The 26,170-nt window shown below is 54.3% G+C and overlaps 1 protein-coding gene and 1 long non-coding RNA gene across 3 annotated transcripts; both read left to right on the top strand.

The window, feature by feature from the left end:
- The first annotated feature begins 3,260 nt into the window (after nucleotides 1–3,260).
- LOC135449783 (uncharacterized) lies at nucleotides 3,261–4,400 on the top strand. Its single transcript, XR_010440836.1, has 3 exons — nucleotides 3,261–3,556; nucleotides 3,651–4,183; nucleotides 4,269–4,400. It is a non-coding gene; the product is annotated as an uncharacterized LOC135449783 (long non-coding RNA).
- Nucleotides 4,401–10,184: 5,784 nt separating this feature from the next.
- Nucleotides 10,185–16,802, top strand: EMX2 (empty spiracles homeobox 2). Of its 2 annotated transcripts, XM_064717162.1 has the most exons (4): nucleotides 10,185–10,422; nucleotides 11,141–11,624; nucleotides 13,649–13,833; nucleotides 16,249–16,802. In XM_064717162.1, the coding sequence occupies exons 2-4, from the start codon at nucleotides 11,234–11,236 to the stop codon at nucleotides 16,414–16,416; spliced, it is 744 nt and encodes a 247-aa protein (XP_064573232.1). In that variant the 5' UTR covers nucleotides 10,185–10,422; nucleotides 11,141–11,233; the 3' UTR covers nucleotides 16,417–16,802. The 2 variants fall into 2 exon arrangements, with proteins under 2 accessions (XP_064573232.1, XP_064573233.1); XM_064717163.1 differs by lacking the exons at nucleotides 10,185–10,422; nucleotides 13,649–13,833 and having other exon boundaries at nucleotides 11,086–11,624; nucleotides 16,249–16,502.
- The last annotated feature ends 9,368 nt before the right edge of the window (nucleotides 16,803–26,170 follow it).

The raw sequence follows: 26,170 nt of genomic DNA, 5'->3' as shown, positions 1-26,170 counted from the left end.
ACTAATTCCCTCCCTGTGCATTTTAGTGTTCACAGCAAGCAAGAGACAGCTCTGGGCAAGACAAACGGCATTTTCAAAGAGTTTCCTGCCTCTCAGGGGCTCTTTGGGTCTGCATGACTGCAGTGCTCCGTGCAGAGATGGTCCATGAGAGCCGAGAGCACCATTCTTCAGGAGTCCTGGGTGCTCACATGCAGCTCCAGCACAGAGTGGATTCACAGCTCCAGGGACGCTTTTAGATGCCAAAGCATCACAGTTCCACTGAACTGTGCATGACTGCAGTGCTCCATGCAGAGATGGTCCATGAGAGTTGTTCTTCAGGTGTCCTGGGTGTTCACATGCACTGGAGTGGATGCGCTGCTCCAGCAATTCCCTCCCTGTGCATTTTAGTGTTCACAGCAAGCAAGAGCCAGCTCTGGGCAAGACAAACACTGCATTTTCCGAGAGTTTCTGCCTCTCAGGGGCTCTGCTCGGAGCGAGGTCAGCCACAAGTGGGCACTGTCCGGCTGCGGCTCCTGCGGAGCGGCCCGGGCAGCTCCGGGAGAAGGGGTTGATTTGCTCCCGGAGCTGGGCAAGGCTCTCCACACCAACTAAATCACCGCTCTGGGGGCAATCGAGGGTGGCCAGTTCCGCTCACGCTTTGCAAAGCGTGTTTTTGTGTGAAAACATGTCCCGCCCATGGTAGCGGCGATAATGAAATGGTATTTGAAGATAAATGATGCTCATTTCTTTGTCGCTTTGAAATGCAGTTGTTTCTGGATTTGCTTCTCTCCAGCACACACCCTGCATTGGACGGCTCTGCCTTTATCCTGACTTCCTTCCAAGTGCTCATTCCTCTGCAATTCCCGCTGTGCCACCTGAAGCTGAGGCTTCTCTTGGGGTCTGTCCATCCAGGCTGTACCGCTCACCACAGCTGGAAAGCCTCCCGTTTACCAAAACTGTAATATTTTAGCTAATGCCAGCATTTCTAGCAATTAAAGCTGCCACATAGTTTAGTCAAAGCCATGATTGTGCTGTTTGCTGCTGTCTACCATTAGGAATTTAGTTGCCTAAAACTTTCCGTGCTGTCCAGCAGAGTGGAATGGGCTGTTGACGGCTATGCTCTATTTTATTTTATTTTTTTCAGCAGCACTGGGATAGAAATGGGTTTGGTAGAATATTTTTCACACTGAATTGCAAATGATCCCATGCAGCTATTCTTTTCTTCTCGGCAAATATTTTCCATCTCTGGTCTCCAAACAGTTAAATGAAAGGCAGCCAGTAAAATGGAGATCTCTTTAATCCTGGGACAGGCAATTGCAAACACAATAGAGGACACCAACCTCTTTTTATTTCCTACTTAGGATCGGGAGGTGAAAAGTCAATATTCCTCTGTGAGACGCATCCAGCTAAACAGATGCGGAACGGCATGTGCTCATTTTAGTCCACTCCTCGAGTTTATGGAGAGCAGAAATATTTACACACCGAAATAAATCCCTCACCCACCCTCTCCAAACCACAAACTTGACTTCCAAGCCCGGCGGGCGCGGTGCGCGGTGCCTGCCCCGCTGTTTTAAAGCGTGTTCACCCTATGGCCGGAGCCCTGACCGCTGCAGGAGAGCCCAGGTTTGGTTCTGGGGCTCTGCAGAGCCCGGGCCCGGGGGATGGTGAGGCCGGAGGGAGCTCAAATCGGTATTTTTGCAAAATGGCCTCTTGTGATGGCGGGGCAAAGCCTCCTGTTGGAGGTGTTTGCAAACCCCGCGGTGTTTCTGTGCGCCGGACGGAGCTGGGGAGCCGAGGGACAGGCACTGCGGGGGATAAGGGGTTAATCCCGGGTGTCCCCCCACAGATGTGCGGCCAGACCCGCTTTGCTCCCGCACCCCCGGCCCAGCAAAGCCTGCGGCATCCGCGGTCGCCCTGCCACCAGGTCCCTGTGACATGCGGGGAAACCCGCTCAGCCTCGGGGACCTGGCGGGGACAGCTCCTAAATCACCGCGGGGATCGCAAGTACGTTTAATCCCAAATTTTTTATCTATTATCACTATTTCTTGCCCTTTAGTTCCTCCTCTGTATGGCTTTGCAGAGCGTGTCCTGCTCCCCGCCGTTCCCCAGCCCAGGTTTGTGACAGAGATTCCCCCCGAGGTCCGTGTGAAGCCCCGGTGCCCCCGCTGAGGGTGCGGGGGACAATGGGGAACGCTTGAATCTCCGTCTGCTGATGGAAACAGCCGGGCGCTGGTACAATGGGCTATTTTCCATCAGGCGTGTAAAGCTGATGGCTTGAAAATTCAATTGAATACCTTCACCCACCTAAGTATAAATATTATTTTTTAAAAGAACAATACGTAATTAAAATCTAATATTTAACAACTTAAACGCCTATCCTCTAGGAAATAACAGCCTTTCTTCGCAAAACCTCCGAGATTGACTTCGCTTCCTCCTGTAAAATGAGGCCAGATTTAATTCTCCAAAGATCAGTGAGATCAAGTATTTCAGCGCTCAATTTACAGCTCGGGGGTATATGGGGACCCTTTCCCATCTATCTGGGCAGGCTAGGAAATAACTCGGGGAAGGAGGAGGGGGAGAGGAAGGAGAATTAATTCCCGAACACCGCAGTAACACCTGTAGTATTTCCTTGACTCAACGTCACGGCGGCGATGGCCGGGAGTGGGTTCCTCTGCCCACGGTCAAAGTGCGAGCAGGAAAACAGCGCAACTCTTGCAAACAAACAATCAAATAAACAAACAAACAAACACATCGTGCTCGTTTGGAAGGAAGCGCCCTAAGTTGGGAAGATCGCTCCGCGGAGCTACTCATGGCACCAGCGAGGAAACAGGCGAGGAACCATCTGCCACCTCCCTAACATCCTAGCCTGTGGATATTCGTGAACTGCAAGGAGCGAAACACAAATAAAACCGCTAATTTCACTGAAACCTTAAAAAAATGTATAAAATACATCACACTGACTCCGAGGGTCTCCGCTGCTCCCGGAGGGTCCCGCACTGCTTCCCTGCAGCGCCTTGGCTCCTCTGCAATGCCAAACCGCGGCCCGGCTGCGACCTTCCCCAAACCTCCGCAAGCTTTCCTCTTCCTTCCCCGCTCCCTTCCTCCGAAATACAGAAAAGGGGAGAGCAAGGCACCCCTGCTAACCTCCTGGTGAGGAGGGAAGCGGAGACCGGGCCGCCTTTCTCCCTGCCCCCGTCCCCCTTCGCCACTACCCTGCCCTTGCCCCTGCCCTTGCTCTGTGGCTCCGCTGCCCGCCCTGCCCGTGCGGGGAGCTGCGGGAAGCCGCGGGAAGCAGCGGGAAGCTGCGGACAGCGCTCTCCTTGCCTTGGCTGCGCTGCGCTGGGGCTTCTGCGGGGAAGCTGCAGAGCAGATTTTCAGCAGCCAGGCTCTGCACCGGCGCTGCCTGCGCAGCAGACCCCTCGCAGCCGCACGCACTTCTCCCCGCAGGGAGGTCCGGGCTCCTGCTCTGCCTGCACCATCCGCTGCCTCCCCGGGACACCCGCGGCTCTCGGACGGAGCAGCGAGCCCGCCCCTCGCCGGTGCGCGGTCAGACACCGGTTGCTTTTCCCGACCTGCGGTCAGAAAACCACTTTCTTTACCATCACTTTTTTTTTTTTCCTTTCCCCCCAGCTTCCTTTTCATTTTCGTTTTATTTATTCCCCCTGTAACAGTTTGTGGAAAGTGAAAACTGATTGGAGGTAGGTGATTTGCGGGGAGAGCCGCCGTGTGCGCGCTCTCTTTGCCCATATGGAGGAGATTATCGCCGGAGTTCAGACTTGCGTTGGATCGCGGCATCAAACAGCGCAGACCTGGCAGGAGTGAGGAGAGGGGGTCACTTTCGATTCCTTCACGACCGGAGAGAGGAGAGAGGAGAGAGGAGAGAGGAGCGGGTTCCTCGCAGTTCCCCGCTCCGTGCCCGGCCAGCCCCGGCTCGGGGCCAAGCCCTGCTCGGGCAGCGCTACCGGCGCTCGCTGCTCTCTGCTCGCTCTCCCCTCCTGGCAGCGGCTATTCCAGCACCGATGGCAGTGTCTGGGTGAGATCTGGCGGCTGTGGAGGAGCGGGGCACACCGAGCAGCACGGCCGGGCCTGACCTTTGCCGGTGTTGGTGCGGCGAGAAGAGCCCGACAAGCGATGAGAGAGACCTGCATCACCCCAGGGGAATGGCCAGTGCAAGGACGCGGGGAAAGGCAGAACCTCTGCCCAGGTATTCCCTCATCTGTGCACTGCACCGAGGTGAAGTTTTCTAAAACTCCGAAAATAGACTTTTCACTATTTTGTTTCCGTTTCAGAGAGGAAAGAAAGAAAAAAAAAATTATTAGTCTGTAAAAGCAGTCTTAGTTCGGAACTAATCTATGGAAAAAGTTGTTGGATGGAAGGAAGATAACGGAGCGGCAACCCCATGGAATCACACACAGAGTTTAGCAAAAGCCCCCACGTCTATGTTTGACATACATTATGCATGTAAAAAAAAAAAAAAAAAAAAAAGCAACCCCGGGCTTCGGAGGCCTGGAACATCCGGAGAAACCGCTAATTTTGCTTTAGGAGTTCTGTTTTATTACACTCTGTATGACTTCCACAGCGCGCACATCCCTATGAGCTTGAATATTTGGGAACGCATTAGCGAAAGAAGGAATTCGGTGAGGTTATGCGTTTCAAAGCTGGATACTCATATTCGTATTCCAGGATGCCGCTACAAGCGATTATGTACTTGAGATCCTCGGGAAAAATGCAGGTTTTAAAATGAAATACGTATTAATTAGTGCCCTCAATGACACTTCAATGTGCTAACATTTAGTCCCTAAATTTTAGAAGCTTGGAAAGTTATTTGGAAGTTGCTAGCTCTCTTTCACTGCGGACTCCTTGTGCCTCATGCAGGTCACCAGGAGAAAGAAAATCCGGGTGCATGGAGGGGCTTGTGGGGGGATGCAGAGAGAACCACTCTGAAAAAACCTCTATTCTTTGCAAACTCAAATTTCCCCAAAGGATGGACAAGAGTGAGCTCACACACACACACAGAATTAAAAATAAAAAATTAAACACCAAAAAATCCCGACGCGACCATGGGGCAAAGAGAGGAGAGAGAGATGACCCCCAGTAGAACTAACTTCGTTTCAGGCTCTCTTCAAGCCAGGTCGGGAGGCACTGGAAAATAGAGATGACCCTCTCTCCGTTGCCCAGAAAAACTGCCCTTGAAATGCAAAGCAAATTTAGTCGGGTCCGCGGGATCGGGCTCTCTAGGAGAAGTTAAAATGGAATCATTCACAAAATTGAATGTCTAAACGAGAAACTAAAATTATCTCAGTAGTACCCAAAAGTACGGAACAGAACTCGTGGTATATTACATGGAGGCTTTCTGTTTCCCCTTAGAAACAAAAGTTTTGCTTTTGAAGACATTATTTAGTTTGCTTCTCCTCTCTTCTTCCCCATCCCCGTACGGACAGCGGTGAGCTGGTCCGGAGGAAAGTCTAGGAAAGTTTGTAACTACAGCCCCCTGCTCGGGCGGGATCTGTCCCGTCGGGAATTGTCACTACCTGTCCCCGGCCGATGCTGTGCGGGACCCCCGGGCAGGACGGAGCCCGGCAGCTGCCCAAGAGAAGCACGGCACTGATGGGGAGCGCTGAGATGAGGATGGGGAACGAGAAGAGCCGGGAATGCGGGGCAGCTCCGCGCCGCACCGCGCAGGGAAGCGAGGGCTGCGCACCCGCGGAGCGCCCCCGTGTCCCCCCGGCCCGCCCAGGTGCAGAGCGGGGTTTGTGCGGTGGACACAGAGTTTCTGTTTTGGTATGCTTTGTACTCCACTAAAACAAACAGCACTGGGTGGAAAAGCATCTCCCGCGCGTTCTTCCCATGCAGCCTCCGCAGCAGTGGGGGCTCGGACACCTTTTCGTTCCCACAGGAGACGAGCGGTTTCCCACGGGGCGTCCTGAGAGTGGACACCTGCAGCCCCTGACTGGCCTGCGACTCTGCCTCTGCTTTTAGTTCTTTCTTTCCTTTTTTTTTTTTCTTTTAATTTTTCATTCTTGTGAGTCTGACCAACTTTCATCAGGGCTGAGCCCCCGTGGCTGACACAATCAGGGCTTGCCCAGGCAGCCGGTGCCGAACGAAGCCCGTGTATCTGCCATGAACTCAGCACTCAACACCTGAGTTGTTGAGTACAGCAAACTGGCTGTAACTCTCGGGCGTGCGGTACCGCTCCTCCGACAAGTCCGCGGTTCCGAGCCCACGGGAGTCCCCACAGGAGCTGTCCCCTCGGGACAGAGCCCGCAGGTCAACCGGACAGGTGGGCAGGACAGACAGACGCCTTTCCAAGGCCCTCTCGCCTGTACAGCATCACGCACGAGAAGCCGCAGTACACGGCGTGGCTGAAGCCAAGATTTTGGTCAAAGTGCGAGAATAAGTTCGGGGCCGGATGCAGTGTTTGCATCCCGCCGTTCCGGCGGCTGCCCTGGAGGGACACATTTCAGACGGGCCGGTCCCTCGGTGCGTAGCTCAAATCAAGCGCTCTGCCAACTCACCGGGGAGAGTTTGGAGTGCGTGTGTGCGTGGACGTGTGCAAACACACTCCCGTGGAGCTTTCTCCTTGCCCCACACAAAATAAAACCAAAATAAGAAAAAAGGGGGGAAAAAAGGGGAAAAAAGAAAAAAAGGAAAAAACCCTTTAGGCCTTGATTACTTTTATTAATAGACACATTAAGCGGCCTGGTGATTTCTGGCGGGGTCGGGGAGCTCGGGAGCGGCGGGTTCCGCGGCCGGCGGCGGGGCCGCGGGCGGGCGGAGCTGCAGGCGGCCGGCAGGGGGCGCTGCCGCCCCGCGGATGCGCGCCCGCAGCCCCGCGCCCCGAGCAGCGGGCGGGACCGGGACCGAGACCGGGACGGGACCGAGACCGAGACCGACACCGAGACCGAGAGCGGCACCGACACTGGCACCGGGACGGGAGCGGCAGGAGCTCCCGGACACCGAGCGGCCCGGCCCGGCCCAGCTCGGCTCGGCTTGTCCCCGCCCGGCCCACACTCTCGGTACCGCGCTGCCCACCGCGCCCGCTGCGGGTATTTCCTCCCGTTTCCCCCGCACATGATGTTTGAAAGGTCTGGCACGGATGGGTCTGGCGGGTTAGGGCTTCGCGTGTTACCGAAGTCCCGTGTTAATGACAGGGTATTGGAGAGGCGAGTCCGGCACCCCCGGGACGAAAAGAACCCGCGGAACCGCGTTGGGGCCGGGCTGTGCAGCGCCAAGTGGCGCTGGTTCGGCAGCGAGAGGGGACGAGGCCCTGAACAACGTCGAACAGAGAAAAACTAAAGCAGCCCTGCCCGATCGCTGCTCCCGGGTCGGTGAGAGGAATCCGGGCAGGGAGGCCTGTTCCTGCTCCCGGTCCGGCTCTCTGCTGCTGAGAGGGGATCCCAGCGGCTCCAGCGCTGGCCCGGGACCGAAATAGAGGAGTGAGGTTTTCAGGGCTTCTCTCCTGGATGGGGAGGTCCATGGGAAGCATCCCGCGTGTCCGTCCCACTCGGGAGACCAGGAGGAGCGGGGAGCAAGGCCTTGTCCACGCGTGGCTCCCTCTGCTCGGGGCCGGCTGCCCACGGCATCCACCTGCTCGGCGGAGCCCCGGAGCCCGGCCCGGGCTCTCCCGCAGCCCCGGAGCCCGGCCCAGGTCCTGGGAACCCGGCTGAGCTCGGCCCGGCCAGGCCCGTCAATCCTGCGCTTTAAGAAGGATTCGCAGGAGGTTTAGACATACTAAGTAAGGTTTAAGGCGTCCAGAAAAGAATTAAATTAGGCATTTCACCCTCTCCTTTAACTCCATCAGCCCCACGCCACACACGACCAGCCTAGGTCACCTCTCCTCCCTGCATGAATCTCTGGGACAGGAGGGAAAAAAGGGAGACAGATCCCACCTGGAAAAGAAAGTTAAGGGGAGGCTGAAACTTCCTTCACCGCCACCCCCATACCCGCGAAAGCTCAGCCTGATTTAGCCCATGAATAACCATCTTACCCCGAGGTCCCAGCATCGGAGACCTTCCTCTCAATTTCTTCTTGGCTCGTCTTTTAAAAGATGAGCTTTAGTTTGGAAATCCGGAGGCCAACCATGTAATCTGGCTGCGAACGGAGCGCACCCTCCCTCCGAGGGAGGCTGAGGCTGCTGCCTCTCGGAGCGCTCCGAGCACTTCGGGGACCGCTGGAACCGAGCCCCTGCCCGATCCTCTGCGTGCAGACGCCAAGAGGACAGCGAGAACAACCTGTCAAGACCTTGGGTAGGAAAAGTTCACCAGAGGGGCTCGGGGAGGTGCTCCCGGGGCAGGCCGGGCTGGGGCTCAGCGGCCCAGCGGAACAGCCACGGCCACGAGTGCGAGAAGAGTTTATGGAGAAGAGGAAAATTCCCGGAAATCCCATCTCGAGTCCTTTTAGGTTTTGTTCCCACTGTTCCCGGCCTGTTTTATCTCTGACAAAACCCCGGGAAAGCTTGTGTTCTGCAGGCTCTGCCCGCGGTCGCTGCGCCTGGATGTGTCCCCGCGCACACACGCGACATGCACACAGATATGTGTTCTTATGTACAGAGCACAGGCAGCGAGCAGGGCTCGGACCTCCAGCGTGCTGAGGCCGAGATCACTCGCTTTTCCCGAAAAAAAAGTCGGACTTGGATGCGGAGAGCTCCCCGCTGCAAGCGCAGCCTCCTGCGCTCAGCTCCGAAACAACGGGACCCCTCTTCGGAGAGGGATTTTAGGGTGGAGGATATTTCCCCGGCGGTAAATAAGGTCGGGGAAAATTTATCGATCGTTTTGGAGGTTCTGCGTGTGTGAGGTTTCTTTTCAAACGGATATAATTCCTCCCTCCCCAAGTGCTAAATTACTCGATGCAGTTTTCAAAGGAGCCCCGTGATTATGTCAGGATGTCTGGGAAGAAAAAAAAAAAAGGCAAAAAAAAAAAAATAGGAGTTGAAGTTTTTCCAATTCAGATTCATTCTTCAGTCCCGGAGAAGTGTAAATACCCAGATGCAGAAGTGTTCTTCCTAGGAGGAGAAGATTCTCTCTCTTTTTTTTTTTTAAAATTTTCTTTTTTTTTCCTTCATATTCAGTGCTCTGAAACCAAAACCCCAGTCGAAATCAGCACATCGAACACCCGTCCTATTTAGGGCACTTTCTCATCCTCGCTGGTGTCTATAACCCCAGATCTTTTCGAGAAGTCATGACCACGGCTTGAGGGGAAAAAAGTTGCACGGAGAAGGGGTGAGGGAACTGAAAAAGTTAAGATACTAGCGATTCAGGAGTGGGGCTGGAGGGAAATCCTTCTCTCTCTCAGCTCAGCGGGGCCGCACTCCGGTGTCTTCGGGCAGGAAAGGTTTTCCCAAACGTTCGAGACCTGGGAGAGCGGCACCTCGCAGAAAATCTGCCCAAAGCCTGCAGTTCCGCCGGGTAAAGCTCGCTTTGCCCTGCGCTCGCACGCACGTGTGGCTCTGGGTGTCTGTAAGTGCAGCCGCCCCACGCTTGCAGATCAGATTTACATTTCCTACAGAAAGTGAACTTCTCCCTCCACAAAGTGCGCACAGCGCGGGGTACACAAAGGGAAACACGGCCTCGAACAAAGGCGCAAGAACAGCCGCATCTCTGCGTGCCCAACACTGTTTTGTCACTTATATTATCCCCTAGTTTTGGTATTGTGTTAAAAATATCGGCGAGCTGGGAACAGATGCTTTTAGCAGAGAGCGGGGAAGGAGAATAGAATTCGCCTCGCCCTTTACTGGAAACAACCATTTAGACGGCGATTTGTTTTTTAGCAGAATTTAATGCAGTGAAGTAACGGACTTTTAGTGTATGAAGTGGAAAGAAAATAGAAAACAACGTCCGGGAGAGAAGGAAAGAAACGCTAGGCTGGTTTTAAGACTCCCCCCCATCCCTTGGTTCAACAGAAACATTAATTTACATTAGCAATTCTGCATCTTGAAGATAAATTACACAGCGGCGTAATAGATTTAAAGTACGCCAGATTTTTTTATCATTAATTGTAAATGTGCAAAATACCTGCTGGTACTTCACTTTAGAAGAATGTAATTGGCAAAAATGGGAGGCTGATGAATAGATAATAGATCCTTAACTACCAATAAACAGTAAGCACCAGCCAAGAGTATTAGGATGTGATCATAATTATTCTGCAGCTCCAGCCAATGGGAGGAGGAGAACTCAGCCCTAAAATCATCTCCGGACCCAAAGGTAAACGCGAAAATCCGGACAAGGCTGGAACCGGAGACTCGATCCCCCGTCCCGTCTGGAGCGCCCGGCGCTGTGCGCGATGCGGCTGCCCCGCGCTTTGTGCTGCGCGCCGCGCGGTGCGCCCTGCGCGGAGCCGCCACGGGCAAATAAATAAGTTCGGAGCAAGAGGACGAGCCGTTCTCTCACCGGGACGAAACCTTTCCCAAGCGGGGCATCCCTCCCTGACGCCCCGGGGCCGACCAAGGTAACCTGGCCGGGCGGAGAGTCCCCGAGAGGTGGCAGGGACGGGGGTGTCGCGCTGGTGGAGCTGCCCACCTCCCCCCCGAGGAGATGCAGGGCCCCCCATCTCCTGTCCCGCTGAGCCCCCATCCCCCCCGATCCCCGTCCGCCTACCTTGCTCTCCGGGCGGCGGCAGGGGAGGGCGGGCGGGCAGCGCGGCCGCGGAGGGGCGCGGAGCCGAGCGGGGCGGGCGGGGGCGGAGGCGGAGGCGCGCTCCCCCCGCGCTGGCGGGCGCGCTCCCGCCGCACTCCGATCCGCGGCTCCATCCCTCCCGATGGCGCTGCCCGGCGCTCGCCTCCCCTCTGACGCACTTTAAAGAGTCTCCCCCTTCAACCTCAAGGCGAGTAATAGCGACCAATCATCAAGCCATTTACCAGGCTTCAGAGGAAGCTGTTTATGTGATCCCAGCACTAATTAGGCTCATGAACTAACAAATCGTTTGCACAACTTGTGAAGGGGCCGATCACATCCATGGATTGTCTTTGGACTTAGGGGGGGAGGGGGGGGCGCGACCGCCTTTTCCTTGCAGGAGGGAAACTTCTCCCAGCAACTTTTTTTTTGTGTGTGTGAGTGTGTGCGTGGTGCGTGTGTGTGTGTGTCTCCCTTTTGGGTACCGCTGGCTGCCGCTGCCTCCTTTTCCTCCAGCCCCTGTCTATTTATGTGTGTATCTATCCCTCCTCAAGTCACTCCCTGCTGCAAACTTCCCCGGATCGTCTCCCGCGCACCAGAGAGAGACGGGCAGAGATTGGGTCGGGGACTCTCGTCGCGGCAGCAGCATGTTTCAGCCCACACCCAAGCGGTGTTTCACCATCGAGTCGCTGGTGGCCAAAGACAGCCCCTTGCCCGCGTCTCGCTCCGAGGATCCTATCCGGCCGGCGGCGCTCAGCTATGCCAATTCCAGCCCGATGAACCCTTTTCTCAACGGCTTCCACTCCACTGGCAGGGGGGTCTACTCCAACCCGGACTTGGTCTTTGCAGAGGCCGTCTCGCACCCGCCGAACCCGGCCGTGCCGGTCCATCCCGTGCCCCCTCCTCACGCCCTGGCCGCCCACCCGCTGCCTGCCTCGCACTCCACGCACCCGCTCTTCGCCTCGCAGCAAAGGGACCCCTCCACCTTCTACCCGTGGCTAATACACCGCTACCGGTATCTGGGCCACAGGTTCCAAGGTACGTGCAACTTTTCCTCTCCTCCCGACCCAGCCCCGCATCCCCCGGCCGGTCCCCGCGGATGTTGGGGCACGGTGGGCGGGCGGCCCCTGCCCGCAGCGGAAGGCTCGGCTCGGCTCGGCTCGGCTGGGCCGGGCCCGGGCGCTTTTGTCCCTGTCTCCCCCTCCGCCAAACTTGGGAGAGCTGTCAGAGCCGAGGAGCTCGGGCTTGGTTTTGTTTTGCCGCTTTTCCCGGTTTGTTTTGGTTTCCCGGGGAGAGAGGGGACGAGCGGGAAGGCAAGGCCGGCTGGGACTCCGTCAGCTTTCTGCCCCCATTAAAAGCAGACGAAAAGGTGGATATTTTTTGTTCCGGTGTGTTGGGAGCTGGAGAGGAGCCCCCGAAGGAAGCGGGGAATGGGGAGGCTGAGTTTCCCCGGGAAGGCGGCGGTGCCCGCCGGGCTGCGGGGCCGAGCCGCTGGGAGCCCCAAGTGCAGCCGCTGCCCTCGTTAGAGGGGAAGAAACGGAGCGAACCCAGAGAAGGGAGGAGGGAAATGTGTGTGGGGAATGAATCCCAGCCCCGGAGCAGCCGGGGAGATGGGGCTGAGCAGGAGAGCCGGGGAAAGGGCACGGAGAGCGATCCCGACCCTGCGGTCAGCCAGGGGCTCCAAATGCCGAGCGATTAATGACCAGCTGAAGGGAAATAACCGAATCCAATGGCGGACAATCAATAAAATCCCCCTTGCTTAACCCTTTGTAACCGGCAGCGCCTTCTCCGAGGGGTGAGCCGATTTCTCCCGCAATGGGTCCGGCTTCTGCCACTCTCATTATAGGAAAATCAACAAACAAAACAAAATCAGCCTCCACTCGCAAGGATCCATCTCCCCCTTTTTTTTTTTACTGTATTTTTTTTTTTATTTCGGAACGAAAACAAACCACCTGCATGTTGCATTTTCCCCGGCCTTCCACCGTCGGGCCACTGCAGCCGGGTTGAAAAAGGAGCCACTCTCTCCAAAGCCAGGCGCTCCGAGACACAAAATGGATTATTACCCTTTCAGAATAAAATTACAGGTTTCGCTCACCAAATTATTTGTCGCAGGCACCAGGCGATTGGTAACGAGGGGTAGATGAAAGGCGGAAATGTCCTGGTGTTGAGCCACAGCCTGATTTCAAACACACCCTCCTCCTCCAACGATTTTGAAAGCGCTTACAGAGAGAGCCCCTCGGTGCCGCTTCCACCTTGGAAGGACCGGCCCGGAGAAGCGGCACAGGGGCACCCCGGAGGGAAATGCCCCCCGAAAAACCCCGGCTCATCACCCCCTGCTCCATGCAGGCCGGCAGGAACGGCATGGGATGGGATGGAATGGGATAAGATGGGATGGGATGGCCGCTCTGTGGCCTCCTCGGAGTTTGGTTCTTTATTTCCCCGCCGGTTCCCAGCGCTGCCGAGGCAGCAGGAGGGTCACGGGGCCGGGAAGGCGGCGGTGGGAGCCCCGCTGCGGGCAGCACACCGGCACAACGAAGGGAAGCGGCGGCAGAAAGGCTCCGGCCGAAGTTTTGGGCGAGGGAAGCCCCGACAGGCCGGGGGAGCAGGCGGGAGGCTCCGGAGCCCGCTGGGCTCGACCAGGGAGCCCCGAGAGCAGCTGGCCGCGAAGGGAAGATGGAAATAACAAACAAACAGGGAAAGATGTGAGGCTCCGGTGGTCGGGGGGCAGGGGGGCAGCCGTGAGGTGTAGCCGCAGACACCGCAGCCGTGCTCTGGCCGATTCTTTTTTTTTTTTCTTCTTCTTTATTTTCTGTAGTGGTCCCCAGGTTGTGTTTTAGCATTTTAATTTATACCAGTCCTCTCCTCCCCCTGCTTTATCCTTTCCCTCCATGTATTTATCAAAGGAAAATTCAATACCAAAAAGGAGTTGAAAAATAAAAAAGAAACTATAGTTGAATTTATTTTGAGGGTAATGGCGGGAGACAAAAATTCTTGCGCTAAAAAGCGCTGTTGAATGCTTTTGGGGAAGGTGTTTTATTAATCTGTTTTACCCCGTTTCCCAGGGAATGAAACCAGCCCGGAGAGCTTCCTATTGCACAATGCACTGGCCAGAAAACCCAAACGGATCCGTACAGCTTTCTCCCCATCCCAATTACTGAGACTGGAACATGCCTTTGAGAAGAACCATTATGTAGTAGGAGCGGAGAGAAAACAGCTGGCACACAGCCTCAGCCTCACGGAAACTCAGGTGAGGGGCGAGCAGGGATCGGGCAGCCGGGAAAGCGAAAGTACATCGGGCATCTCCTGTGGAGATCCCACCGGCCCGGCCGAGATTCGGGCAAAAGCGAGTTCTGGGGGTGTTTAGGCCTCCATCCCGAGCCGGTGCAATGGGGAGAGGGTTCTCCCCAGCCTGAGTGCCGTAAAATCTTTTTCCCGTGCCGGGGTCGCGGTGCCTCTGCCGGACGTGAGGAGCCGCAGCGATTTGGGGATTTGGGGTCCCCGGGCAGCCCCGGCCGGAGCTCCGGCCCGAGCGGAGCCGCGATCTGTGGGTTCGGTCGTTCTGCTGCGGGATTGGTGTGACCCTCATAAAGGAGTTCGATGTTAGGGGAAAAGCCCCCAAAACAAATGCGGGGACAAGGGGGAGAATCTCCCCTTCAGACCCTACAGCAGAAACTCAGTTCCTAGGATGAATTTTCACTCGTTTCTAGCCGGCAGAGGGGATGTGACGAGCCGGTTCAGGAGGGCAGAAAGATGAAAAATAAAAGCAGAGAAATTACTCACAAGGATTCCCCCCCTTACCCCTTCCATCCCCCTTCTCCCCCCAGCCCCAGCCGACTGGCTGCGGGCCAGAACCGCACCGGAGCCTGCTCGGTCTCTCCGGCGGGGCTCTGGGCGATGTTTGTGCCGGGCCGAGGCTCCCGGCAGGTACCGGGCCCGGGGCCCGTGGGGCGGCTCGGAACGGGCCGGGAGCGGCGGCGGGGCGGGCTCAGGCTCCCCCCGACGGCCGGGACCCGGGGCAGCCGGGCCCGCTGCGAGCGCGATTTCCACGCGGGTTTCTCCCGCCGGAAGAAAGGCTGGAGTTCGGAGGATTGCTGGTGGTGGTTGTTGTTGTTGTTGTTGTTGTGTCGGGGTTTTTGTTGTGTGCCCTTCCAGGAGACTCGTGGAGAGAGAGGGTTCCAGATGGGGATTGTCTCTGCTACAGTATGTGGCACTGTACTAAAAAAAAAAAAAAAAAAAAAAAAAAAAGCCAAAATACCCAGCCGCAGCCTAGTTCAAAGTTCCCAGTAAACACAGCGTTCTCTGGGCGGATTAAGTTGTAACACTTTTTTTTTTTTTCTTAACTCCTTTTCGTGGGGGAAGCAATAAAGAGGTTGGAGCTTTTGTTTTAAAATGTCTCCCTAACAAAACAATAAAAAGGGATCGCCACTTTTATGAGGTTCCCCGAACAAGGGACCGGTCACAGGCTTATTTCTACTGGAAAGCTGTATTTAAGGTGGTCTTTGTGCTGCTTGATTCCGAAGCTGGTTGGGGTCTTTTGTCCGGATGTCAAACCCCCAGTCCCCTACAAATGAGCTCCCTTTTGGGAGATCAGCGTGCAGAAATGAACCGTCCTCCCCTTCAATTAGCAAACTAAAAGCAAATTAAACTCACCCCTTGTTCCCCGCTCAGCTTTTTAATGGGGGACTTTTGGAGAATATGAAAATGCAGCAGAGATGTGTGTCCGGCCAGTCAGGTCTCTGTTCTGAAGAGGCAGCGAAGCGGGTTAAACCAGCTTATTAAAATGCTCCAGTTCCCTTTCCCCCCCTTGCTGAGGCCTTTATCAGGCACTTTCAGACAGAACCAGAGTTTAAATTGCTTTTTTCTAAAAAAAAAAAAAAAAGTTTACCTTTGGACGCTACAAGGAGCGTGGCCAGCCCTGGAGATAGCTCCCAGATCAATACTATCTGTAATTAAAGCACTGAAGTCAGCTGCCGGATGGTTCAGTCAGATTTACGCGGCGCTGAACAAAACCAGAGGGACATTTATGATGCCCCTTACCGCGATCACTCCTGGATGGCGCGTCCCAGGGTGACGCTGGGCGTTTTGCTATTCGGGCCATTTTGGTACATTTTATTCGCTTTTCCACGAGGAAAAAAATCCCGTGCGTCCTCCCCCCAGCCCCATCCTGGTCCCCTTTAGAACGGACGAGGCCCTGCCTTGGCTCTGCTCTGCCGGGCAGGTGGGAGCCCCGCGGCCGGCGCGGCCCCGACGGCTCTCCCGGGGCTGGAGAGGGGGCACACCCCGCTAGGAGCGGGGAACTTCGCTAGAATCGGGGAACTGGAGCCTCTCCGGGCATCGGGGCCGTCGAGGTGACGAGCCCCACGCTGCTTGGTCTACCTGGGCGCTGCTCGGGGCTGCGCGCCCTCGGAAGCTCCAGGAGCATCCCCCGGCGGTGCCGCCGCTGCTGAGCGCTCCGGAGGGCGTGGGGCGGCCTGGCCGAGCATTTCTGGCAGAGATTTAGATAGAGGGGTCCTGGTTCTGCTCGCCAAACTGGCCAGGGTGACAGCAGAGGGGACACGGTGGGGACAGAGCGCGGCGCGGCTCGGTGGCGCACGGAGCAATAGGGAGCGAAGCATCTCCCCGGTCCGGGCAGGATTAACGCCCGGTGCCTTTCCTCCCGCAGGTAAAAGTATGGTTTCAGAACAGACGGACAAAGTTCAAGAGGCAAAAGTTGGAAGAGGAAGGTTCAGACTCACAACAGAAGAAAAAAGGGACTCATCACATTAACCGGTGGAGAATCGCCACCAAACAAGCCAGCCCAGAGGAAATCGACGTCACGTCGGACGATTAAAAAACTGGCACTTTTGGACTTTTCCAAGCCAGCACCCCATGAACCGAAAGTGTTAAAGGCTCACCCCCCACAGCCACCGAGCCAGCCCCGCGGCGTGGCGGTGCGGGGAAGGACACGGAGATCTTCATCCCAGCGATCTTCATCACAGCCCGGGAGGGAGCTGGGAGCGAGCGAGGGCAGCCAGCGAGGGCTCCGGACTGTGGCACTGCCGGCACCGCTCTGCCAAAAGGGATCTGTCAATCCGAGCCAAAACACCGGGACGAGGTGATTGACAGGTATTCCGTTTATCGCAGTCCACTTTTAAAAGCATAACGTAAAAACAAAACAAAAAAATTAAAAAATTATATAGAAAAAAAGCTTAAAAAGGAAAAAAAAATAGAAGCAAAAAAAAAAAAAAAAAAAAAAGCCCCCCAACCAAACCAGAAAAATTAACACCTTACGGGACATTTTGCACTTCACGGTTTTTTTCCGTCTTTGAAAGAGAAATTTCCATAAGCAGCCAAAACCCACACCTGTTTCAGAAACTTGAATTGCATGTGTAAAGCCGTCTGGGGAAAAAAAAAAAAAAAGAAAAAACCGGGAAAAAATTACTCCGGTTCCTAAAGACAGAAATGAATTGTAATTTTTTTTCCCTTTAAGACAGGTTCTGTGTGCTTTTTAATTTTATTTTACGAGAAATGTGCAGTCTGTAAACATTTTATAATAACTTCTGGCGTCAAAGTGTTTGTGAAAGCTAAATGAAGTAGCAGTAACAAAGCATAGTGTTCCTTCCGGATGGACAAACACGGTGGGGAGGGGAGGGACGGGAGGGAAAGGCGGGGGGGCGGGGGAGGTTGGGCTTGGTCATAACTTTTGCTGGGGAAAAAAAAAAAAATCAAATGGAATTATCTCCCCCCTCCCCCCAACTGTATCCCCATTGCAAAACCGGATGATGATTACTTTTTTTTTTAAAGATTTATAAAGCGCCAACCCAGCGACCAATTTTGGCGGTGGGGACACCTTCTAGGCTGGGAGGATCCAGAGAAAAGGGACTTAAAATCGCGGATTGATTTTTTTTTTCTAATGACCATTTTCATTGGGTCAATTTTCAAGCACTGACCTTATAATATTCCGAGATCATAGAGCTACTAAAAAAAAAAAAAAAAAGTGACAAATGTTTCCTTCATGTCTCCTATACCAGAATGTAAATATTTTTGTGTTTTGTGTTTAATTTGTTAGAATTCTAACACACTATATACTTCCAAGAAGTATGTCATTGTCAATATTTTGTCAATAAAGATTTATCAATATGCCCTAATTTTTTAAGCAATATCTTTTCCCTTTCACCCCCAAATTTCTCGGAAACCGAAATTTCCGAGAAATTTCCCTTCACACCGCCTTGTTTTGAGCTGCTGAACCCCCGCGGCCGCGCCGCGCATTCCTGCGGCCATCGGCGCATTTTCTTATTGCATTCGCTGGCTGCTAAATAGACCTCTGAAAATAAGCCGCAGAGGCGCACTTGCTGTGTATAAATACCCCAAACCCCCCGAAACAGAACCGACCAACCAAACAAAAACCTCGAGGAGAAACCCAGCCCCTTCCCTGGTTGGGAACTGGAGCGCGGACCGTGATGGTGAAACCGCCGAGAGAGGCTTTCCTAGGCTAAAGTACGCTCTTTATTTAGCGAGAAAGGATTTTTTTTCTATTTTTAATTTTTTTTTTGGTATTTTCCCCCATCGTTTTCGTCCCCCGTGCAGGTCGGTGCGGTGAGGAGCAGGAGCAGGTCCTGTGAGCAGAGGCTGCTGCTGTCCCTGCCGCTCTCAGGGAGCGATCCTGGGCACGGAGTAAAACTCTGACATTAAAGAGGTGGGGGAAAGGGAAAAAAAAAAAAAAAAAAGAAAAGAAATGTTGCTCTGGGTCCTTGAGGAAACTAGCTGGTTTTCTGGGGGTACACAGTTGTTTTTTCATGCTTCATTTGCTCCTTAGCCTGATAGACTGCATTAATCAGTTTTATTTCCATTGATAGAGAAACCTCGTCTGCTCTGTTCGAGCTACAAAGAATCCTGCAAGCTTTTGTGAAAGTGCAAATCAGTTTAGGCAATTATCATACCAGGAATATGAAGGGGAAAGAGGAGGCATTGCCCAGTGGTCTCCTTTAATCTCTTAATCCGTGGATCCAGGGGGGCTAGTTGGACATAATTTAGGACAATCTGACTACCCTTTACACTGTGATAAGGCGAAGTTACAATGCATCGCAAAAATACGAGCTTTGTTAAACATACTGCCTTGAAAAGTTAAGATTAGACATTCTGTGCACGTGTTGGCTCTATCGGGTACTATGTAAATTTAATTTTTTTTAAAAAGATCCCATCTTTTTATTTTTTTTTTTAAGCATCTCTTCTTATACAATCCCGGTGACTTTCCATTCACTTGTGCTACAAATATGAGAGAGGCCCAGTCAGGGTTAGGACGCATGTCGCAATGCAGTCCCTTCCATTTAAACCCAGGCTAATTATTTAGTAGAGCTATTCCCAAGGTAAACTTCTCGCCGCGTTTCTTGCCTCCTGGAGCAGCTGATGGGGCAGATCTGGAAGCCAAGCAGGACGCACATTCCCCCTGAACCTGCCCGGGCTGCCTCGCTCCCCACTTCAAACCCGGGCAAATGGGCAAACATTAAACGCATCGCGGCCGAACAGCAGATTTGGGCCTTTCTAGAAATTGTTTCCCATCTTGATAAAAGGATTATTTCTGCAGGAACCATATATTTCTCCCCCTACCCTTTTTTTTTTTTTTTTTTTTTTTTTAAACTGTGAGGGAAGAGAGGGAGAGAGGGGGAAAAAATTAAGCGTCCTATGTAGCGTAACAGCAATAAAATCTTCAGAGAATGCCATTAGCTTTGAAAAAAAACCCTAAAAGCTTTATTACAAACCCAGCTTTGAAAATAGGGGGGATTAGGAGTCTGAAAGGGTCCCACAATGGTTAGAAGAAAAGGTTTCATGCTAATGAGGTTAATGCCCTTTGTATCTCAGGACTCCACAACTTCATTACTCCCTATCTCCGGCTGCACCAAGCGGCTCAGAACACTGCAATCCACTCCAGCTCTCCCCTGCCTTGCCTAGAGAAGGATTTGATAGCAGCTCTGTTCAAACTAGATAATTATATCTTTTCAAGTCGGAATTAAGATAAAGAAAGTGAAGCAAAGGCGGCTAGCCTTGATCCACTGCAAACAAATTTGGCGCACTTTCTAGTCTCTCTCCCCCTGCCTCAATAGGCAGGACAGTCAGCTTATTAGACCCTCATTTGCTTTATTAATTCATCTATTTAAAGTGGCAGGATTAGAGAGAGGGAGAGAGAGGCAGAGTCTAATGTGGGACAGTGGATGCCAGGCAACGTGGAAATATAAATATTGGCGAGATGCTATCCGAGCGGGTGTTCAAAAATACATTTTACATTAAATAACTCAGAGGGGTGGAGGGGGAGGGAGCGCGGATTTCGGGTGGCTAATTGCAAACTCGGGCGGATTTTTACGGCTTTTTTGAAGGAAAGCTGGGGGACGGCTGCCGGGGACCGGCTCTCCCTTCGTAGGACGCGCGGGTGAAAATCCCCCTGGGTGCCCGGCGGGGGATTTGGCCGGGGGATGCAGGACAGGCGGGGACCCCCACACCCCGCACCCTTCACCCCGGGGCCGCTCCTGGCAGCGCTGCCCGGCGGCCGCGGGTGCGGAGCGGAGCGCGCTGCCCCGCGCAGCGTCCCGGGAGCGGGGCTGGGCTCCGGGCTGGGCTCCGGGCTGCCGGGGCACTCTCCGCTGCTGTCCCTCCTCCTCCGCTCGGCTCTGTCGGCCAAGGTCAGCGCATCCCTCCCCTCGCCTTCCCTGCCCCTCTCAGCCCGAGAGCCCCCAGCATCACCACCCTCCGGGACCTGACCCCTCCGGCCTTGGGGGTTTAACCCTTTCCCCTCGGATACAGCCAGCGGCTCCCAGCCGGGTTGCTTCCCACCGCTGGGATTTGCGCTCCCCACGCGTGGCAAGCCCGCACCCATGCAGCCCTCTCTGTGCCGCTGGACCGGGGTGAGGCCTCGTTCTGTTCGCTCTGTTGTGTTTAAACGCTGTTTATTTGCCTTCCTCCCCTGACGGATCGCGCTGTTACCTGCGAGGGCTCGGCGGAAATTAGCGGTCCCCCCTAATTAGCGCCCAGCCCGTAGGAAACAGGCAGAGCCGCCCGGGCCGGGTTTCCTGCTGAACGGGATTCTCCCAGCCCCGCTGCCGTGTCCATCCGCGGCTCATCCCCGCCCGGAGCTCACAGAGCCATTGATTTACCTCTGCAAAGGGTCCCGCTGCGAGGGGGAAGCGGGAGTTTAGAGAACCTCCTGACCCCGAGCCGTAACCTCGCTCCCCGCCAGCCTCTCCCCTGGTGCGACACTCGCAGCCCTGCCCGTGGCCCACGCCTGGGACCGAAAGGGCCATTAATCACCTTCCTCCTCTCGCTTTTCATTGACCTTTGGCAATTAGCGCCTGTTGCGGGGAACGCCACCCGTGGGCTGTGGGGGAACCCTCCCGGTGCCCCCGGACCCCTCTTTGCCCGGGTGTCCCCGCCAGGCGCGGCCGGGAGGGAGGGAGGATGCTGCGGGCACCCGGCTCAGCCCGCCCCGCAGGTGGCCGCCCTGGCCGGAGCGGGGAAGGCAGGATCTGCCTTCTCTCATCCTCATCCTCATCCTCAGCCTCATCCTCATCCTCATCCTTGTCCCTGCCGTGGCTGTCTCGGCAGCCCCCTGTCCCCGCACGGCCCGGCCGGAGCCCCGGCTGCTGAGAGCATTTATAGAGCCGCTCTCCATCGCCCACGGCTGGACCTGACGTCAGGAAGAACTTGATCTCGCCCGCTTTGCTCCTGCTTCTGAAACTGATCCTTGAAATGAGAGAACAGACTCTACACAATTCCCATGGCCTTGACATAAGGTACAGCGATAAATATACACCACTAATGAGCAATTACCATATAATCACCTTCCAATTAGCTCGCATAATGATGAATTAAACATTCTAGCCTGCTGGATTAGGTTTCTTACTTTGTATATTATTTACGAAGGCTAGCTTCTGCTGAGCACCAAATATCAAATTAGATAGGGAATTTTCAGTTGGGGGTAATTACGCATTCAGAGCATGCCCGGAGTTTTTGTCACCAGCCAACTAAAGTGTATTGGAAGGTAGTGTCCATCCTTTTCTGCCCTTCCTTTTTGATGTCTTAAAACAAAGTCCACGCTTTTCTGCCAATGCTCCGCACGTCGCCTCCCCCGTGTTAATTCTGCTTCCTTCCCCAAGGCTGGACGGACAGAAAAAGTGACCGATTTTTTTTTCCCTGGGACAGTTAAATAATAGGGAGCAGGCAGAGGCAGGATCTGGGGGAAGCAGGGGATCTCACAGTCCGAAGAAACTCGGCCTGTCATCCCGGACAGGTAGAAAAGCCCTGATCCTCTGCGCGGGGTGGTGAGGACTGGCCGGGCACAGGAGGGGACATCCCCATCACCCCACCCCGGCTGCGCTCTCACAGAGCCCAGGACCGGCTGGGGAACGCCGAGTCCTCCCCGAGGAGTTCTTTCCTTCACATTCTGGGGAGAAGGCTCCAAAAAAATTCAGTCCCGGCTGCGTTTGGTCCGTCTGGGCTGAGGGAAGGGGCGGGAAAGGCTTTGGGTGCCGATTCCCCCTGGAAATCGGGAAGAGGCCCCGCAGGAGGAGAGAGGGATGCGGAGCTCGGGCACTCGGGCAGCCCCAGCCCCATCCAGAGGGGATGGAGGGACGGAGGCTCTGAGCGGGGAGCGGGCTCGCAGCCGCCGTGTGGAAAGTGGGAACCCGTCTCGGAGCTGCTTGGCTTTTGTTGGTTTAAGCTGGACCCTTAATGTTTTCTTAATTAAGCGTTTGAGTGTGAGTAAACCTCGGCGAGGCGTTTACAGCCTGGCTATAAAGCGGGAGCGGGGATCTCCGTGCCTCCTGCACCGCCTGGAAACGTTCCTTGGGGGCTTGGAGGGGGCAGAAAGCCGCTCCGCAGGGAGCAATGTTCTTACCCAGACTCCTGCTTGGAATTACCTTTCTGAAAGTCCTTTACCTGTAAAGGAAAGGACAGGCTAGCAGTATCCTCTTTCCCCGCTCCACTCTCTCCCGCCTGACACATGGAGCTCTGGAAAGTTTCAGGGATTTCCAGTCAGGAAGGGAACAGTCCAGAAGAGCAGAGATGCTCGGCTTCAGCTGCGGTTTTTTTGTTTTTGTTTTTGGTTTTTTTTTTTGGTTCCCTTTTCCTATATAATTTTGGTTTTTATTTAAAAAGGAATTAAAAAAAAAAAAGAAAAAAAAAGGAATGAAGAATTCGAAACAATTTTCCCCAGTGAAAGTGTTGTCTGAATGAGTGTTGGTGACCTGGACACAAACAAACTTAGATAAGGTGTGGAAACTCATCTGTCAGATCCCGCACGCCTGGAAGCAGCAGCTGATCCAAGCCTGACTCATGAGAAGCTGCTGGATCCCAGTGTTTCTGTGGAGTTACACTCCTGGCTTTATCAGTATTTGAACAACCTTTCTGTGGTTTTGCTGTGTTCACAGAACGCGCGAAGTCCCGACTTTCTCCTCAAGGCCGGAGAATACAAGCACGGCTGTTATTTTATCTTTAGATCAGCAAGTGGGTATCAGAGGCAGGGAAGAAAGTGCATTCTTGTGGGTTGCGAGACTGAGATATTCCCAGATAAACTCTTCTGTGATCTCATTTATAATCCACGCGATCACGGCTGTTTTATTTGGCATACGTGTGTCGAGAGGAGGCGTTTGCTGCAATGGGAAGTTTAGGATCCAAATATGATTTAAAAACCTTTTTCAGTGAGTTATCTTCTGTGCCACTCTCCTCGTCCCGGTAAGCACGTTGCCTTTTTGTAGCCCACACCTTACCTGCTTCTCCGTGGGCTGCCAAATATCTGCTCAGAATCAAGGGAAAGAGAGAGAAGGGGAAGATGTGATTTGGAAGAGTAAAGGCTGTTCAAATAAACCACGGAAAGGTATTTTCATAAGAATAACGTTATTTTATTTAAATTCCCCGGGAATGCAAAATAATAGAAAGCCCTGCACTGATTAAAATCTGCAAGGAAACAGAGAGGAAAAGAAAAAGAGAGAAAAATAAAGATGGAAAAGTGTGTGTGAGAGATAGGGGAAAAGAGAGAAAAAAGGGAGAGGGAAGTGGTGGAAGGAAGTGGCGGAAGGAAGGAAGTGGCGGAAGGAAGGAAGTGGCGGAAGGAAGTGGCGGAAGGAAGTGGCGGAAGGAAGTGGCGGAAGGAAGTGGCGGAAGGAAGGAAGGACGGAAGGAAGTGGCGGAAGGAAGTGGAGGAAGGAAGGAAGGAAGGAAGGAAGGAAGGAAATGTCGTGTATAAGGACAAGCCAAGGTCCCGGTGTGGGATTTGTGGGATTGAATGGAACAGGGACATTGTCAGGAATCTGGAGGAAGGGCCGTGAGTTCAGCTCCGGACCGACTCGGAAATTCAAGCCAGTTTTTCTTTAGGAGAGTCAAGGGCTGTCGGAAATCCGCTTCCTTCCCACCATTGTGGCGCAGTCCTGGGAGGTTGGGGTCGGTGTTTTCGTAGGATTTCCCTGCAGATCCAAAGCCCCGCTGGGCAGAGCGGAGGGTCCCGGCGGGCGGGAGCGGTGCCAGCAGTGCCGGGCGGGGTGGGCAGGGCGGCTCCTCCTTTTCCCTCTCCCCAGTGGGCGCTTCTCCCACCCGAGCGCCTCATCCCGGCCTTGGAAAGGCAGGAAGGGAGGGCTCGGGCTGTCCTGCGTGGCGGGGCCCAGCATCGCCATGGAAACCGCGGGGTTGCCATCACATCCCCGGGGGCTCAGCCCCGCCAGGGACCCGGCAGGGACCCCCCCAGCCGCCCTCGGGACCCCAATCCACCTTCCCCGCCTCGTACGTCGGTGGGCAGGGGCTCGTCTTGCGGGAAGAGCCGCTCTGGCTCCTTTTCCACCCTTACACGAGGGTCAGAGACAGGCGAGGGGTGGCTTTTAGCTGGGTGGCAGCGAACGGGGACTGACAGCGGCCAGCAGTCCTTTCTCGTTCCCGCGGGAAAGGATGGAGATGCGGGAGGGCAAACGCGGGCCCAGAGCTTGTCCCTGCCCTCCTCTGCCATCGCCTGAGCTTCGCCTGTCCCAGCCAGCGACTCCCATGTCCCCCCAGGGTCCCTGTCCCCGCACCCGGCCCCGCGGATGCTCCCAGCCGTTCCCCCTCCCGTGGAAAAGCTGCTCCTTCATTTTCTGGTGTAAGGGTAAAACTCGGCCAATCTGCCCGCTCCTCCCCATAACTTAAATAAAAAAGGAGTAAAAGGCAACGTTTACACCAGTTTAATTAAGCAGGGCCCTTGTACCTTGGGGGGGATCGCATCATTTCGCATGAAATATTCATACAGGAGGTTTCCGGAGCTGCTCCGTTTAATCATCCCCGCTGCCAGCGAAGGGCTCTGTCTTTATACACGCCTGTAATTTGATTTTTATGTCCCCACGGTTCCATCCGCACATGTCCCGAAGGTAAGTTGCCTTGGGGAAGCCAGGGCTGAGGAACACTGCCCGGGCTGAGGAACACTCCGCAGCCTCCCGCGGGCGCGCATCTCCTCCTGCCCGCCCATCTCCTGCCTGCGCATCTCCTGCCTGCCTGCGCATCTCCTGCGTCTCCCTCCTCACCGCTCCAGCTCTGCCCGCCGCTTCTCCCTCCCCTCCGCGGGGCTGTTTTCGCGTTCAGCCGGGTGAAACAGAGCAGTTTTACATCCCCGTTTAAAGGTGGGAAAGGAAAAAAAAAAAAAATAGGCGGAAAACAAAACACACAGAAGGAGAAGAATGTGGCGTCGACTAATTTGAACCAGTTCGAGTGATAGGGCTGTCGGTTCTGTGAGTAAGCGATGCTCTGTTGGTTCAGATGTTTCTCGCTGTCGCTGCTGAGGATCGGGCTCGGAGATTCGGAGAGGAGGGGCCGGACCCGGCACCTCCGTGTCCCTTTGCGGGCTCCTGCTCAAGAAGAAGCAAAAAGCATCGTTTACCCCCGGAATGATGAGCCCCACTTGCCCCTCGACAGATTTATCTCAGCCGGGGAGGGCGCACCGTAAATGATGCCATTAGAGCGCAGAGCAACAGGCGGGGACGAGTAATTGGCAGCAATTCTCAGGGCCAGTCCGGTGACCTGTTAATCTGTTGCAACCAGCACTCAGTCAGGGGAGAAAATAATAAACCAAAAAATCTGCAGAATGGAGAAAAAGTCTGACTTACCTCAGAGCTGGTCAGCTCGTTAATGTTCCACTTGTAAAGAAAGAAAGGAGGGTTTCTGAGCGAACCCTGTCTGTGTTCAATCAGACTGTTACTCCATTTGCTGAGTGTAATATAACCTCTGTTTAATCTGTTCTCCTTTCTTTTTTAAATTTATTTTTTTTTCCTTCCCTTTCTTCATTGGGATCCTGTGAGGTTTGGCATCAGCCTGCTGGAATTATGAAGCAGAAGGTGTCTGCAGAGCAGGAGCACCATCCAGCACCTCTGCCTTTGCATTTCCCATCCAGAAGGCAGCTGTGTGATCAGAAAGTTCGGGATGGACATGCAAACCTTCCCCTCTCCATAAACTTTGCTCAATAAACCTCTCTCTGTCATTCATAATAGAGCACAGAAAGAGCTGCTTGTGCAGGTGGGAATGTTTGTGTGGGAGGCTTTATACAGCCCCTGCATCCCAAACCAAATATCCACAGTGGCTGGAGATGTGAAATAGAACCTTAGACA

This window comes from Zonotrichia leucophrys, chromosome 6, assembly GCF_028769735.1.
Source record: "Zonotrichia leucophrys gambelii isolate GWCS_2022_RI chromosome 6, RI_Zleu_2.0, whole genome shotgun sequence".
NCBI lineage: Eukaryota > Metazoa > Chordata > Aves > Passeriformes > Passerellidae > Zonotrichia > Zonotrichia leucophrys.
The sequence above is the reverse complement of the archived record's forward strand: the minus strand, read 5'-3'. Positions and strand labels throughout refer to the sequence as shown.

Excerpts from the sequence above, each read along its gene's own strand:
- EMX2 (XM_064717162.1), top strand. The coding sequence starts at position 11,234 with ATGTTTCAGCCCACACCCAAGCGGTGTTTCACCATCGAGTCGCTGGTG. Across the intron at positions 11,625-13,648 it reads TCTGGGCCACAGGTTCCAAG|GGAATGAAACCAGCCCGGAG; the intron begins GTACGTGCAACT and ends CCCGTTTCCCAG. Across the intron at positions 13,834-16,248 it reads TCAGCCTCACGGAAACTCAG|GTAAAAGTATGGTTTCAGAA; the intron begins GTGAGGGGCGAG and ends TTCCTCCCGCAG.